Genomic DNA, 15,002 nt, shown 5'->3' with positions numbered 1-15,002 from the left:
AGAAGAATATAATACGTTATAATAAGGAGAAAAAACATACAGTTGTCTCAATAGATGCAGAAAAAAATCATTTGACAAAATCCCAAACCATTTGACAAAATACTCAACACAACTGGAATAAAAGGGAAGTTCCTCAACCTGACAAAAGGCATCTCCAGAAAGCCTACATCATAGGTAACAGTAAGACTGAATGTTCTCCCACTAAGATCAGGAAAAAGGTAACAATGTATTGGAGGTTCTAGCCAGGGCAATCAGCTAAGAAAAAGAAATAAAGGGCATCCATCTCAATTCCAAAGAAAGGCAATGCCAAAGAATGCTCAAACCAACGCACAATTGCACTCATCTCACACGCTAGTAAAGTAATGCTCAAAATTCTCCAAGCCAGGCTTCAGCAATACGCGAACCGTGAACTTCCAGATGTTCAAGCTGGTTTTAGAAAAGGCAGAAGAACCAGAGATCAAATTGCCAACATCTGCTGGATCACTGAAAAAGCAAGAGAGTTCCAGAAAAACATCTATTTCTGCTTTATTGACTATGCCAAAGCCTTGGACTTTGTGTGGATCACAATAAACTGTGGAAAATTCTGAAAGAGATGGGAATACCACACCACCTGACCTGTCTCTTGAGAAACCTGTATGCAGGTCAGGAAGCAACAGTTAGAACTGGACATGGAACAACAGACTGGTTCCAAATAGGAAAAGGAGTATATCAAGGCTGTATATTGCCACCCTGCTTATTTAACTTTTATGCAGATTACATCATGAGAAACGCTGGGCTGGAAGAAGCACAAGCTGGAATCAAGATTGCCGGGAGAAATATCAATAACCTCAGATATGCAGATGATACCACCCTTATGGCAGAAAGTGAAGAAGAACTAAATAGCCTTTTGATGAAAGTGAAAGAGGAGAGTGAAAAAGTTGGCTTAAAGTTCAACATTCAGGAAACTGAGATCATGGCATCTGGTCCCATCACTTCATGGGAAATAGATGGGGAAACAGTGGAAACAGTGGCTGACTCTATTTTTTGGGGCTCCAAAATCACTGCAGATGGTGATTGCAGCCATGAAATTAAAAGACCAACCTAGATAGCATATTAAAAAGCAAAGACATTACTTTGTCAACAAAGGTCCATCTAGTCAAGGCTATGGTTTTTCCAGTGGTCATGTATGGATGTGAGAGTTGAACTATAAAGAAAGTTGAGTGCTGAAAAACTGACGAAGAAAAGATAGAAAAGATATTACTATTACAATAATAGTGTATAACTCCACGTTTTGTTTCTATATAATTTAAGAGACTGATGCATTACAAAATCATTAGTTTATGTTTTTGGACTCTGGATATAAAAAGGCATACTTTTGTGACATCAATAACTGAAAGGAGTTTGGACAGGGCTAATGAAGTATAATTCTCTATATTATTGAAGTTAAGCTTGAAAAAATTCAAATTAGAGTATAAAACTTTAAGATGCTAAATGTAATCCCCATGGTAATGACAAAGAAAACAAAGAATATACACAAAAGGAAATAAGAAAGGAATTTAAACATTTCAATACAAAAGGTCAGCTAAATACAAAAGAATCACTGAAAATAGAAAATCAACAGAAAAACCAAGGAAATCAAAAGCTGATACTTTAAAAAGATCAATAAAATTTAAAAAGCCTACAGTCAGATTAACTTTTAAAAAGAGAGTGAAGGAGAAGACACATTATTATAATAGAAACGCATGTGCCTCTTTTTTCCTTGCTGCCTTTTGAATTCTCTTTAACTTTCACCATTTTACTGAGGATATGCCCTGGGTTCATACTGTCTGTGACTGTGTTTCCTGCACCTGGATGTCTGTTTCCTGTCTATGTTTGGGAAGTTTTCAGCCATAATTTCATGAGACAAATTTCTACCTCTTTCTCCCTCTCTTCTCCTTCTGGAACCCCTATTAATGTGATTTTCAGTACACCTAATGTTGCACCCAAAGTCCCTTAAACAATTCTCAATAAAAATTTTTTTTCTTTTTGCTGTTGGGACCAGGTGATTTCCATTATTCTATCAGATACCTCATGCATTCTTCTGTATCACCTAACCTGCTCTTCTCTCTAGTGTTTTTCATTTCAGTTATCCTGTTTTCTAGCTCTGACTGGTTCTTTTGTAATGTGTTTTCTAATCCCTTGTTAAAATTCTGTGTTCATCTATTCTTTTCCCCAGTTCAGTTAGCATTCTTATTACTATTGGATTCTTTATAAGGTATTTACCTCCGTTTCATCAGAGATTTTTTTCAGGGGTTTCTTCTTGCCCTTTCATTTGAAATATAGTTCTCAGTCTTCTCATTTTGTTCAGCCTTTTCCGTCACCATGAAATTAGGTGAAACAGTTACCTATCCCAGTCTTGGTGGCATGGCCTCATGGGACGAGGGGGGTGCGGGGAGAGCCGGTGTCCCCAGTAAAGTCTGCATGTGCCCAGTGGCTCTGATCTGCGAGCTGCTGGATCAGAAGCGAGCGAGCGCAGGCTCTCGTCCCCCGGGCTGTGCGGGCAGCCATCATTCTGATGGGTTGAAGTTGGAGCAGCTACAGTCCGAACTGGGGCTTCTCTGCTCAAGGGCGGTCTCCACCCTATAAGGGGTGGGGGCGGGGCTCCAGCGGCTGGAACCAGAGTACCGAGGCAAGTGGGTTTCTGCTAGGAGAAAAGTGGGTTTCTGACAGGAGTCCCTGTCTAGATATGGGGCGCGTCCAGTGCTGAGGACACGGGGCTGAACTTCTGTGCTGGTTTCTCTCCCTCCCCAACCCCGGGCGTGCATGCCTTGTTAGAGGCCGGGTCAGGACTTGAGCTGGCGCCCGCGCTCACTGACCCGGTTTCACTCCGTTCCAGATGTGCGCAGGGACACACAAGCCTGCGATGGCAGGCCCCACCCTAGAGCTAGTTTTACTCCCCCTCAAGTGTGTGCAAGGTCGGCCTACCAAGTGACAACATTCTCCGCCTGGGATGCGGCTTTGCTTCCTCCAGGGTGTACACTCTGACACCCAGGCTGGCAATGTCTGCCTCCACACTGGTCAGAGTCAGGAGCAGTGTGCAAGCAGGCTCGCAGCCCTCCAAGTGTGCGCACTCTCAGGAGCAGCCCGCGCCTCAGTAGGTGCAGCGCCAGGGCAAGAGGCGCTGGAGCAGGAGCCCTGAGCAGGCTGCGGGATACACTGGGATGGTCCTGGTAAGCCGGCCAGAGCCCAAGGAAGTTTTCCATCTGCTGACTCTGTGCTGTGACCGGGAGGAGGCAAGTCTGTGCATGTCCTTCAAGGGCCGAGTCTTGGTTTCTTAGAGCCCTCCGGTAAGCCCCAGTGGTTTCCAAACCAGCTAAAGGGGTCGTCTTCCCAGGGTTGGACCCGTGGGCTAGGTTGCCTAATACGTGGCTCAAATCCCTTACCCCCCCAGGGAAAATCCCCAAGCCTGTGCCATCTCCCTCCCCTTCCGTACCCTCCACTAGCGGGTGCAGGTCCCAACCAGACCAGACTGCTTCTCCTCCCTTTCTGCCAGCCTTTGTGTAGTTCTTCCTTTACAGCCTTCTGGCTGGTTCCCAAATCAATTTTACCAAGCACCACTCTATATGTAGTTGTGGTTTTGATGTGTTGGTGAGTGAAGGTCTACTCCATCTTGATCTCTCCTCCCCAGGTACGGTTTTTCACAGTGGATGCACCAATATACATTCTTAGGAACAATGTACAGTTCCCTTTTCTCTATATTGTCACCAACGCTTGTTACTTCTTGTCTTTTTGATAATAACCATTCTAACAGATGGGAGTGGTATTTTACTGTGGTTTTGATGTGCATTTCCCTGGTGATTTGAGAGGTTAAGCACCATGTACTTGTTAGCCATCTGTGTGTCTTCCATGGAAAAATACCTATTCAGTCCCTCAGCCCATTTTTTTTTTAAACTGGATTATTTGTTCTTTAAGTATTTTGGATATTAACTCCTTATTAGATACAAGATTTGCAAATATTTTCTCCCAATTGGTAGGTTGCCTTTTCATTTTGTCAATGTTTCCTTTCCTATCAGAAGCTTTTTATTTTGATGTAGTTCTACTTGTTTATTTTTGCTTTTGTTCGCTCTGCTTTTGGTGTCAAATTCAAAAAATCATCACTGTCAAATTCAAAAAATCATCACCAAGACGGTGGTCAAGGAGCTTGCACCTATGTTTTCTTCTAGGAGTTTATGGTTTCTTATGCGCAAGTCTCTTAATCCAATGGGTTTATTTTTATCTATAGTGTGAGACACTGGTCCAGTTTTCCCAGAACCCTTTACTGAAGAGATGGTCTTATCACCATTGAATATTCTTGGCTTCTTCTATCATAAATTAACTGACCATATATGTGTAGGGGTTTATTTTGGGCTCTCTTTTTCTCTTGATCTATGTGTCTGTCTGAATGCTAAATCCCATTCTATTCTGATGACTACAGCTGTGTAATAGTTTGAAATCAGGAAGTGTGATGGCAATGATAATGATACAATACCAAAGGCATGATTCATAAAAGAAAGAATTTATAACCTGGACTTTATTAAAATTATTTCTGCTCGCCGAAAGACACTGTCAAGAGAATGAGAAGTTAAGCCAGAGAATGGGAGAAAATACTGGCAAAAGGAATATCTAAAGAGGACTGTTTTCTAAAACACACAAACTCCTCCTAAAACTCAACAATGAGTAAATAAACAACAGATTAAAAAATTGGCACAAGGTGTCAACACCTCTCCAAAGAAGATGTACAGATGGCAAATAAGCATATGAAAAGATGTTCAGCATAATATGCCGTTAAGAGAATTACAAATTAAAACAGTGAGATATCACACCTATTAGAATGGCCAAAATGCAAGACAGTGACAACACCAAATGCTCGCAAAAATATCAAAGCAGCAGTGCTTTCTTGAATGGTACCACCACTCTGGACACATTTTGGAGGTTTCCTACAAAAATGAACATACTCTTACCATAGGATCTCTGCAATAGGATCCAACAACAACACTCCTTGGTGTTTAAAGAGTGGAAAACTGATGTCCACAATAAAAATCTATAACAAATGATATAGATATAGAAGCTTCATTCATAGCAGCTAAAACCTACAAACAACACAGCCACCTTTCAATAAGTGAATGGTTAAACAAAACTGTGGTCCAGCCATACCATGGAATACTACCAAAAAATAACAAAGAAACAAACTATTTTCAATGAGCTGGATTGTGTTCCCTCCACAAAATTCCTATGTTGAAGCCGGAGCCCTAAGTATCTGAGAACATAACTGTGTTTGGAGATAGGGTCTCAAGTGGTACATAAGTTAAAATGAGGACAGAAGTGTAAACCTAATTGAATCTGATTAGCATCCTTACATGAACAGGAAGTCTGGACACCCAAAGGGCACCAGGGATTTGTGCACAGGAAAACCATTCCAGAAGACAAGGAGAAGGCAGCCATCTGCAAACCAAGGAGGGAGGCCGCAGAAGAAACCAAACTTGCCCATAATTTATCTCGGACTTCCAGCCTCCAGAACTGTGAGAAAACACATTTCTGTTGTCTAACCCACTCAGTCTGTGGTATTTTTTATGGCACCCTTAGCAAACAAATATAATGACATTTAACATCAATGTGTCTCCAGGGAATTATGCTTGGAAAAAAAAGACAATCCCTAAGGTTAAATACTACATGATCTGATTTCCATTTCATTCTTGAAATTACAAAATACAGCTGACTCTTGAAGAATATGGCTGCAAACTGTGTGTTATATACTTTTTCAATAGTAAAGGCTACTGTTGTTTTCCAGTCGCTAAGTTGTGTCCAACTCTTTGCGACCCCACAGACTGCAGCACGCCAGGCTTCCTTGTCCTTCACTATCTCCTAGAATTTGCTCATATTCATGTCCATTGAGTTGGTGATGCTATCTAACCGTCTCATCCTGTGCTGCCGCCTGGCCCCCCTTGCCTTCTATCTTTTTCAGCATCAAGGTCTTTTCCAGTGAGGTAGCTCTTTTGCAAGACTATAGTACTACACTATAGGCATTTTTTTTCCAATAGTAAATATTATAGTACTACATGAGCTGAGATTGGCTAAACTCTCAGATGTGAAACTACAGAAATGGAGGAACCATGTATATGAAGAAACTGTGTATACAGAGGGTCAACCATAAGTAATACAGATTGTCGACTGTGTGGAGGTTTGCTGCCCCTAACCCCAGCACTATTCAAGGATCACCTGAATGTTATTTTTGAGTAAAGATCTTATTAAATGTCTATGTATAGTCAAACTGGTCTATTGGTATTATAAGATAATATTAATACTTGAAAAGATGATTATAATCATTGGTCACTTTTGGGGAATGTTATAAGACCAACTCATCAGTTTGAAAACTAGTCAATAAACACAAAGAATAAAGCACTTATCCTACCTTTCCTGAATGATCTATACTTCAGAATAAACACAGTTGATGGAGGAAAGTTTCTATTTACAGAAGAATTACAACTAATAATTGAAAAGGGAAAGATTAGTTCCTCTAATGGCTCCAGTCAATGGTCATCAATAATAGCTTACATTAAAAGAGAGAGAACAAGACATTATGTGTCTACCAATAGGCATACACAACAACATCTCTGAAGCATTTCTTCTGAAAAATATCAAACCAGGATCTGATCAGGCCTCTAGAATCATTTCTAGAAAACACAGAGAATTAGGAAATATGTTAAACAATGAAGGAGGTACAATCTGTAAAATACACACAGTAAAAAATCTCACAGGATAAAAACTCCAGTTTCTTCAACAAATACATTGAAAAAAAAGAATAAGAAAAGAAAGGAAAAGGGGGAGGGAAGGAAAAGGCAAAATCTACAGACTGAAAGAGATTTAAGACACAAATCAACCAATCACACTGTGTAGGCCTTATTTAAATCCTGAACTTACTGAAAAGAATTTCTGAAACAAGATAATTCAAACAATGGATATTTGATATTAAGGAATTTTCATTAATTTTATCAGATATGATGAACTGTGGTGCTTCTGTGTTTGGAGGGGATTGTCTTCTGGTGCAGCTTGTAGGATCTTAGTTTCCAAATCAGGGATTCAGTCCATGACCCCTGCAGTGGAAGTGTGGAATCCTGATCAGAGGAACACCAGGAAATTTCTTGTGGTCATTTTTTTAAAGAGTTCTTTTTTTTCCCCCCATACATACTGAAATATGTATAGATGAAATATCATATCTTGGATTTACTTTAAAATAATCTGGAGTCAGGGAGAAACAGAGTTTGGCCATGACTGATACTACTGAAGCTGGTTAAGAGTTATGTGAGAGTTCATACTATTTTCTTTAACCTACTTATATAAATATCTGAAACTCTCCAAAATAAAATGTCTTTAGAAATTAATCTTAGAACTAGAATCAGAAATAAAAGAACCTGCAGATATCCTACATCTGTAATACAAATGTAACACTCACGTCCATGTTCTTTAGCAGTTCACAGTCCATAGGGTCGCAGAGAGTCAGACGCGGCTGACGACACACACACAAACATGTTCTTAAATGTATTTTGCTCAGCAAAACCCACAAGCAATCAGAATATAAGCACCATCTTCAAGTAGATAGGGTGTATAAGGACTAAAAAATTACAGGTAAAGAAAATTTTCATTATACATAATTTTAAAATATATATTCTGCTAAGGTTATTAAGAAACCTCTTCATATTTTTGCAGCACAGCTTAAATAGAATGCCTAGTTTTACTCTAATTCCAAACTATTCTCTTCAATTATCTTTCTAAATGTAATTACCTCTAAAATGCTTCTATCAAGGGTAATATATTTCAAAGCCCTTGAATATATACACACACAAATAAACATACAAACATACAAATACACACACACACCCCTATGCAAAAGCCTAAAAGGATGATATTCAGATGTCATTTCTGCTTTTCAGATGAGCAAACTGAGACTGGGATTAACCAATTTGCCTAAAATCATATAGCTACATTACAACTACAATAAGAGTTTTTTGCCCTGAGGTCCAAGGTTTATTTCTTCTCTGCCACACTGTCATTCAAGATGCAGAAAGAGAACCAATATTCCAACAACTGATTTACCATAAGTCACAGTATGAGAAGGACATCTGACCAATTTCTTATTTTATTCATATGCTGTTAAGCAGCATGAACACAATTTAATCATATGACAGCAACCACATATTACACACTTACTAAACATTTATACAAAAAGGAGAAATTTCTAGACAAAATACCACAAACCTTTCCTTTAAAAGGATTAATATATGCTTTCCTGCACGTATAAACAACTTTTTTTTACTCTCAAGAACCTAAAAATGTGAATTTTAATGAAAGTGCCACATCAGAATCACTATACATCCATTTAAAACTTAAACCATTTTAACTGATCCTTAAATTCTTTTAAAAAATATTAATATAAGATTTTCTGCAGTAGCTCATTAGTCATGACCAAATATAAGCACTCATTTACACTAATAAATGCTTTATATGCATGAATTTAATCTACCAAATAACTCCAAGACCCAGAAATTATTGTTAGTTCCATTTACAAATAAGATAATTGAGACTTGGAGATTTTAGGTACCTTTTCAAGATCACAGAGGCAGTAAATGGCAGATTTGAAACTTGAGTTAGTCCAGTCTCATGACAAATTCTTGCTCTTAACCCATCCTTTGTTTCAATAAACATTATCTATTTTCAGTTGCCAAAAATTACCCTGAGTTACCACATTCTTCTTGTTTCAAAGAAGATAGCCAAGTACAACTAGAATGGCTGCATCAGAAACAGGTTCATTTTGTCACTCTCTGGCTTCTCAGCATTCACTGTGTCACATTCTCCCTTAGAAATTACCACATAAATGAAGATTAAATTATCAGGCCAACTCTCAAAAACTTAACTATCACTGAAAATAACATTTCTTGGAAGAGTCTAGTGAACTGTAACAGAAAAATACAACATCATCCTGTCATACCCAACGAAAAGATGCCCCAAATTCCAACTGTAACATGAAGTTCCTTTCTTATTTTCCTCAGCACACAACCAGGAATGACTTCTCATCTCTTAGTCCCCATCAAGAGCATCATCAGGAGATGAGTTTTAAACTATGCCAGTTCCCATGGAAGATAGGGACAAAGCCAGGAGAAAGAAAAGGGTAGGATAAAAAGCAGTAACATTTGTTTATTTATATATGTATATATGAAGGTCCGAAGCCCAAAACTATTACTGCTAGAATTCAGTCTTTTTAAAAAAGTTTCCTGTGAACTAGCCTGCAAATCTAACTACATTATTATACTTACTAAGAGATCTGGATTCCTGGGTCAGGAAGATCTGCTGGAGAAGGGATAGGCTACCCACTCCAGTGCTTCCCTTGTGGCTCAGCTGGTTAACAATCCACCTGTGATGTGGGAGACCTGGGTTCGGAAGATCCCCTGGAGAAGGGAAACACTACCCACTCCAGTATTCTGGCCTGGAGAATACCACGGATCAGAGTTCCATATAACTGAGTGACTTTCACTTTCAAGAAAGCTGGAACACAACTCACTTATTTGGCAACTATCTGCACTTACCAATACTATACCAATACTGTCTATAATCAACTACCCCTTTTCAACTTTCTGAAAAGTAAAAGCTTAGTATTTATGGAAGATAGAGAAGTGAAGGAGTGATGACTCTCTTTAACAGCATACACAAAGAAATGGCTTTGTACATGATGTACCCAAATCAGTGGAAATATATATTAGGTGCTTTGGGATGATAATACCAAAGTCATTCATCCAAGATACTTCAAGAATGCCTTTTTAGTATGCAGTTCTAGAATATGTTCAAATCTTTGGAAATTGTGAGGTTTATTTTCTCTTTTTTTTTATTACCAGATACTGAAGCTGAAACTCCAATACTTTGGCCACCTCATGCGAAGAGTTGACTCACTGGAAAAGACCCTGATGCTGGGAGGGATTGGGGCAGGAGGAGAAGGGGACGACAGAGGATGGAGATGGCTGGATGGCATCACTGACTCGATGGACATGAGTTTGAGTGAACTCCGGGAGTTGGTGATGGACAGGGAGGTCTCGCGTGCTGCAATTCATGGGGTCACAAAGAGTTGGACACGACTGAGCGACTGAACTGACAGACCAAATGCTTGTGTTCCCCTCAAATTCAGATGCTGAAAACCTGATGCCCAACAAGATGATATCAGGAGGTAGAGCCTTCAGGAGTGATTAGGTCAGTAGGGAAGGGCCCTCATGAATGGAATCAGTGCCCTTCTGAAAGAGGCCAGCAAAAGCTCCCACCAGTTCTGCCAACTGAGGCCAGTGACAAGGCACTATCTGTGAATTCCCTGTGAATAAAGAAGTGTGCCTTTACTAGACCCAGAATCTGCCTGCACCATGATCTTGGACTTCCCAGCTCCAGAAGAGTGAGAAATAAATTTCTATTGTTTACAAGCTATCCAGTCTAAGATATTTATTTTAATAGTCCAAACAGACTAAAACACTAGAGATTTTTTTTAACAGTTATAAATAGTATTTTTATGGGATGTATATAAACATATTTTGCTGCGTTGATTGGATGAGTAAAAAACCAAGTCAGCAGTGTACTCTAATACAATGCTGAATGAAAACGTAAACTCATTAAAAGTGATTAGAGTGCAATTTAGCAAAAATTACCAATAGTTTTATAAATGCTCATAGCTTCTGACTCAGTAATTCAAATTGTAAGAATTTATCTTAATAATCAGAGATTTGTTCATTAATCCATTTAACAAATAATTGAAGACTTAATTTGTGCCAGGTATCACTCTTATGAATAAGGATGTTTATCACATTGTGTATACAGCTCCAAAAAGTTGGGGGGGAAATGTCAAATAACAGAAAGCTAACAAATCAGAATACATCTAATGGATAAAATATTATAACACCACTGGAAATGACATTATCAAATATATCAAAAAATATTTAACAACATAAAATGCTCATGTTAAGAAAAAAAATTTTTTTAATTTTACAAAAACTACATGTAATTACATATATAACTATATGTATGATCCCAAATCTGTGTTTTAGATCTTATTAGTCAAGATCCTAAGTTACTCAATCTCACTCAGCTTCAGTATCTTCATTTATAAAACGAAGATTTTACATTTTACATGTAAAATAAGGATTTTATGCTTCACATCTTAAAGGCTTGTCAGATGAGTTACTTGCAAAGTGCTTACAATATTCTCTAGTACATATAAAGTGTCAATAATTATTTGCTAGTGATATTATTATATACATAGATGTTGAATATATATGTGTATGTAAAAATGGAATATCAAAATATTATCAAAGATTCTGAATTCTAAATAAATAATTATAAGGGAATCAGGAAATTTCAATACTGATTATGCATTATGATATTAAAATTATTTTATGAGTCATTTTTTGTTTTTTAAAAAGTCTTTATAGCATAGTGAACTATTTATGAATAAAATATAAAACCTAAGATTTGTTTTAAAATACTTTGGTAAGGGGCTTACATGGAGAGATGGGTTTTTAAAAATTTTTAATGTTATCAGAAATAAACTACCTCTGGGTAATAGGATTATTAGTAGCTTTGCTTTATAAATTTTCCACTTTCCAAATTTTCTATGGTGATTAAAAATTATTTCTGAAATTAAGAAAATGTTTTCAAAAAATTTTGACATTCCTTACCAATACTCCATCCACGGATGAAACTTTTTCCCAAGTTAACCAAGCTCTTTCTCTGACATGATCTGGTAGCTTTAATTTCTGACATAATGCAGTAAAATCAGGTTCTTCAGTTTCTTCAAACTCAAGCCTACCAAATGAAAAAATATATAATAGGCACATATTTCAATCAAATTAATCAGATAAATATTTGTTTCAATAGTTTGCACAGAATAGCACTATCCTGAAAGACAGCATCACTAAATACTTTAGAATCTTATTTATCTTTGAAAAAAATTACACTTAGAATTTAAACATATATTCATCTTTTTCAGTCTTTCCAGAATGGTAATACCACACAGTGAAAAATGTTTGCTGGTCTGGTGAATCACATACTTCAGAGCAGCAAAGTAGCTTAAAGTAAGTACAAGAGCTAAAACTGTTTGGGAAAGTTGGGTTGGTTAACAGCAAGAGGAAAGCAATAGATAATATTACAAAACCAATTTAATATCATTAACTTTTGCTAAAATTCGGTCTACCCTTCACAGTGTTTTATTTAATCTACTTACTAGTAGTTCTTAGATGAGGAATAAATTCAGCCTTTTCTTCCTGATTTTCCTTAACCAAAACAGGCAGTCAAAAAATTCTTCTTGGCTAATTCTTTTTCAATCAGTTAATGTCTACTTGACCTCTAATAATAATAGTAGTAGTACAAGGAATAGCTTATAATTTTTTAGTATTTATTATGATCCCACACAAAGTACCTTAGATGAAGGTAGATTGAATCCCCACATTGGCCTATTAGGTAAGTCCTCTTACCCTGTTTTACAGATAAATACTAAATCAGAGAAGTTAAAGCACTCACTTGAAATCACAGACAGTATGTCAGAAACCCTGATAGAAACCCAATAATCTAACTCTATAATCCTGGCCCTTGAGCACTATTCCAGACTGCCAACCCTTCTCTGAAACATAATTAACTTTTGGTTATCTCAAGAATGAAGATGGTGTGCTGTTTCCCTTAAGTAAACTTTCAATTCTCAAAGCTGACATGGGCTCCATCACTGGAAATGCAGTTGGACTGGGCCCTGAACCCACCCCAGGTAAAATTCTTGGCTTCAGACTGCCAGGCAGTGGTTCTATCTCTGTTAAGTAGTTAACCTGTAGTTTGATAGCCCATAAGGACACATTTTATGGGTAAGAATAATCAAGAACAGACTATCTTGCGTGGTTCTGACTTAAAGAATTTGTGATAGTTTCGTCATTTAAAAGTATATAAAATTAAGTGTTGGAAAATAGAAGGAAAAAAGACTTTCTTTTCCCAGGTGATGGTCAGAACTTCAATATTTCTGGTTACTCTACAATATTCAAGAATGCTTCCAAGCTCTGTGGATAACAGGGTTCTTTGCAGTAGACTTCACTGCTCTTACCAAAGGGAAACTGGAAAATACTGGACATATCAGAGTTTAATCAGAAACTAATGTCTTCTCCTAGAACATCCCTGGGCTTTCTTTTTTTTTTTTCCCCCACTAGTGAGAATGATTTTTAATTGATAAGACAGTCATATATGAATTTCTAATAGCCCTTCACAAGCCATTTCCAAAAGCTTTTCCCAATCTTTAACAATTTGTCCCGAATTCTCTTAGTGCAGGGGGAGGTGAAAGAAATAGGACCTGCTGATGGGCTAGAACTGTGGGAAGGAGACAGAAAGGAGTCTCATTTCACTGTAATTGATGTGCAGTCTCAAAGCAGGGCCAACTCTGACAATAATAATGGATAATTATACTCGTTCAATTTTTGGTTCTAACCATAAAGCATCACAATCAAGAAAAATAAGATGTTGCAATACATTATCTCCCTTGTCAAGTTCCACTGCATTATCGTAGACTTGCTTAAATTTAGAATCCACTTACGAGAAGAAAAATAATTCCACGTGAGCACAAAAACACTCGTTTTGTACTACAACAAACGAAACAAACAAACAAAAAAAAACAACAAGGACACCAGGATCCTTGCTGGCTCAAAGCCAAAAGGCAAAATGGAAGAAATAACGAAGCACGCTGAAGCCAATGAAAATACGCAACAAGAGTTCTGGAAAACAAGAGAAAAGTTTAGGAACTTTTAAGCTCTTGGGCTAAACGTCTCACAATATTTTTGCCCAGGCACGAGTTCTTTCTAAAGAGTTACGTTCCATCAGTCACTACCGATGGCCGTGAATCCTCAAGACCGAAAACCCCCTTCTAAGAGAACGCCACAAGGCGCCTCAGCCGAGCTTCCTGGGGGATAACTGACACTCAGGACCCTACCCTTCACGTCCGCGGGCATCTCTGCCGCCGCATCCAAGGCTTTTCTGGCTGTCTCTCCCAGGACTGGGCTTCAGATACAGCTGCGCGCCCAGAGGGGGTGGAAAAAAAAAAAACAACTTCCAACTGTTGCATCGTTAGAGACCAAAAGAGAAAGTCAAAAGACCACTGGAGGACTACAAATCTCAACGGGGAGAAAAACCTGTCCAGCAGACACCAGTTAGTTCTTTTCTTTTTTTTCTCTTTTGCGTGTGATGGGGTCTTGAAATCACCCGCCGGATGCGCAGGGCCGTCTCGCGGAGCAAAGGCGGCACCTGTCACTTCGCTCAGCGACCCGAGCCCCACCCGCCCGACACCTGTCAAGCTGGAGCCGAGACCCCCTCCCGGCCGCCCTCCCCTGGCGGCGCCCGCACCCAGACCCCTGTCAGCTCCCTCCGGGCGCTCCGCCGCGAGGGGTGGTGGAGGGGGGACCGTCCTCCCGCCCGGACCGGCGCCCCGCGGGGACGCGCCCCCGCCTAGACGCCGCGGCGCCCGCCGACGCAGCCTCGGGGCGCCCTCCCCGTTCGCCGCCCGCCGCCGGTGGCTCGGCCCGCTCACCTGGCCAGAGGCAGGTCCTCGGAGCCGCTGTCCTGCTCGGGGTCCTCCTCAGGGGGCGGCGGCGGGGGTTCCGCGGCGGCGGCGGCGGCGGCGGCTGCTGCTGCTCTCCGGGGGGTTTTGGGCGGCATGACGCGCTCGCTGGGCAGGCGCCGGCGGGCGCTGGAGGAGGGCCGGGGAAGGGAGAGGACGCGCGCACCTCGGGCACGCCCCGTCCTCGGCCGACTCCCGTTACAAAAATAATTTGAACGTTCCCCTGAGAAAAAAACCGGGCCGGCCCTCCCTCGCCCGGCAACCGAGCGCCGCGGCCAACCGCGGGAAAACGTCACTTCCGCCCGCGGCGTCACGTCCGCGAGGCTCCCGGGCCCGCCGGCGTCGGGAGGGCACCGGGGTGCTGGGCTAGGCGAGGCAAGGCGAGGCGAGGCGCGGG

At 40.0% G+C, this 15,002-nt stretch overlaps 1 protein-coding gene across 2 annotated transcripts in view; it reads right to left on the bottom strand.

Moving 5' to 3' along the window:
* The window catches only part of RB1 (RB transcriptional corepressor 1), a 120,489-nt gene extending 105,618 nt beyond the window's left edge, over positions 1-14,871 (bottom strand). Inside the window, exons 1-2 of one of the 2 annotated variants that reach the window (XM_070380301.1) lie at positions 14,576-14,871; positions 11,700-11,826 (exon numbers count right to left, since the gene is read on the bottom strand). In XM_070380301.1, the coding sequence (XP_070236402.1) occupies positions 11,700-11,826; positions 14,576-14,703 (255 nt within the window). In that variant the 5' untranslated portion in view covers positions 14,704-14,871. The remainder of the gene's footprint in view (positions 1-11,699; positions 11,827-14,575) is intronic. The other variant, XM_070380298.1, reaches the window with a different exon arrangement.
* Positions 14,872-15,002: the final 131 nt, after the last annotated feature.

This window comes from Bos mutus, chromosome 12 (genome assembly GCF_027580195.1).
Source record: "Bos mutus isolate GX-2022 chromosome 12, NWIPB_WYAK_1.1, whole genome shotgun sequence".
Taxonomy (NCBI): Eukaryota; Metazoa; Chordata; class Mammalia; order Artiodactyla; family Bovidae; genus Bos; species Bos mutus.
The sequence above is the reverse complement of the archived record's forward strand: the minus strand, read 5'-3'. Positions and strand labels throughout refer to the sequence as shown.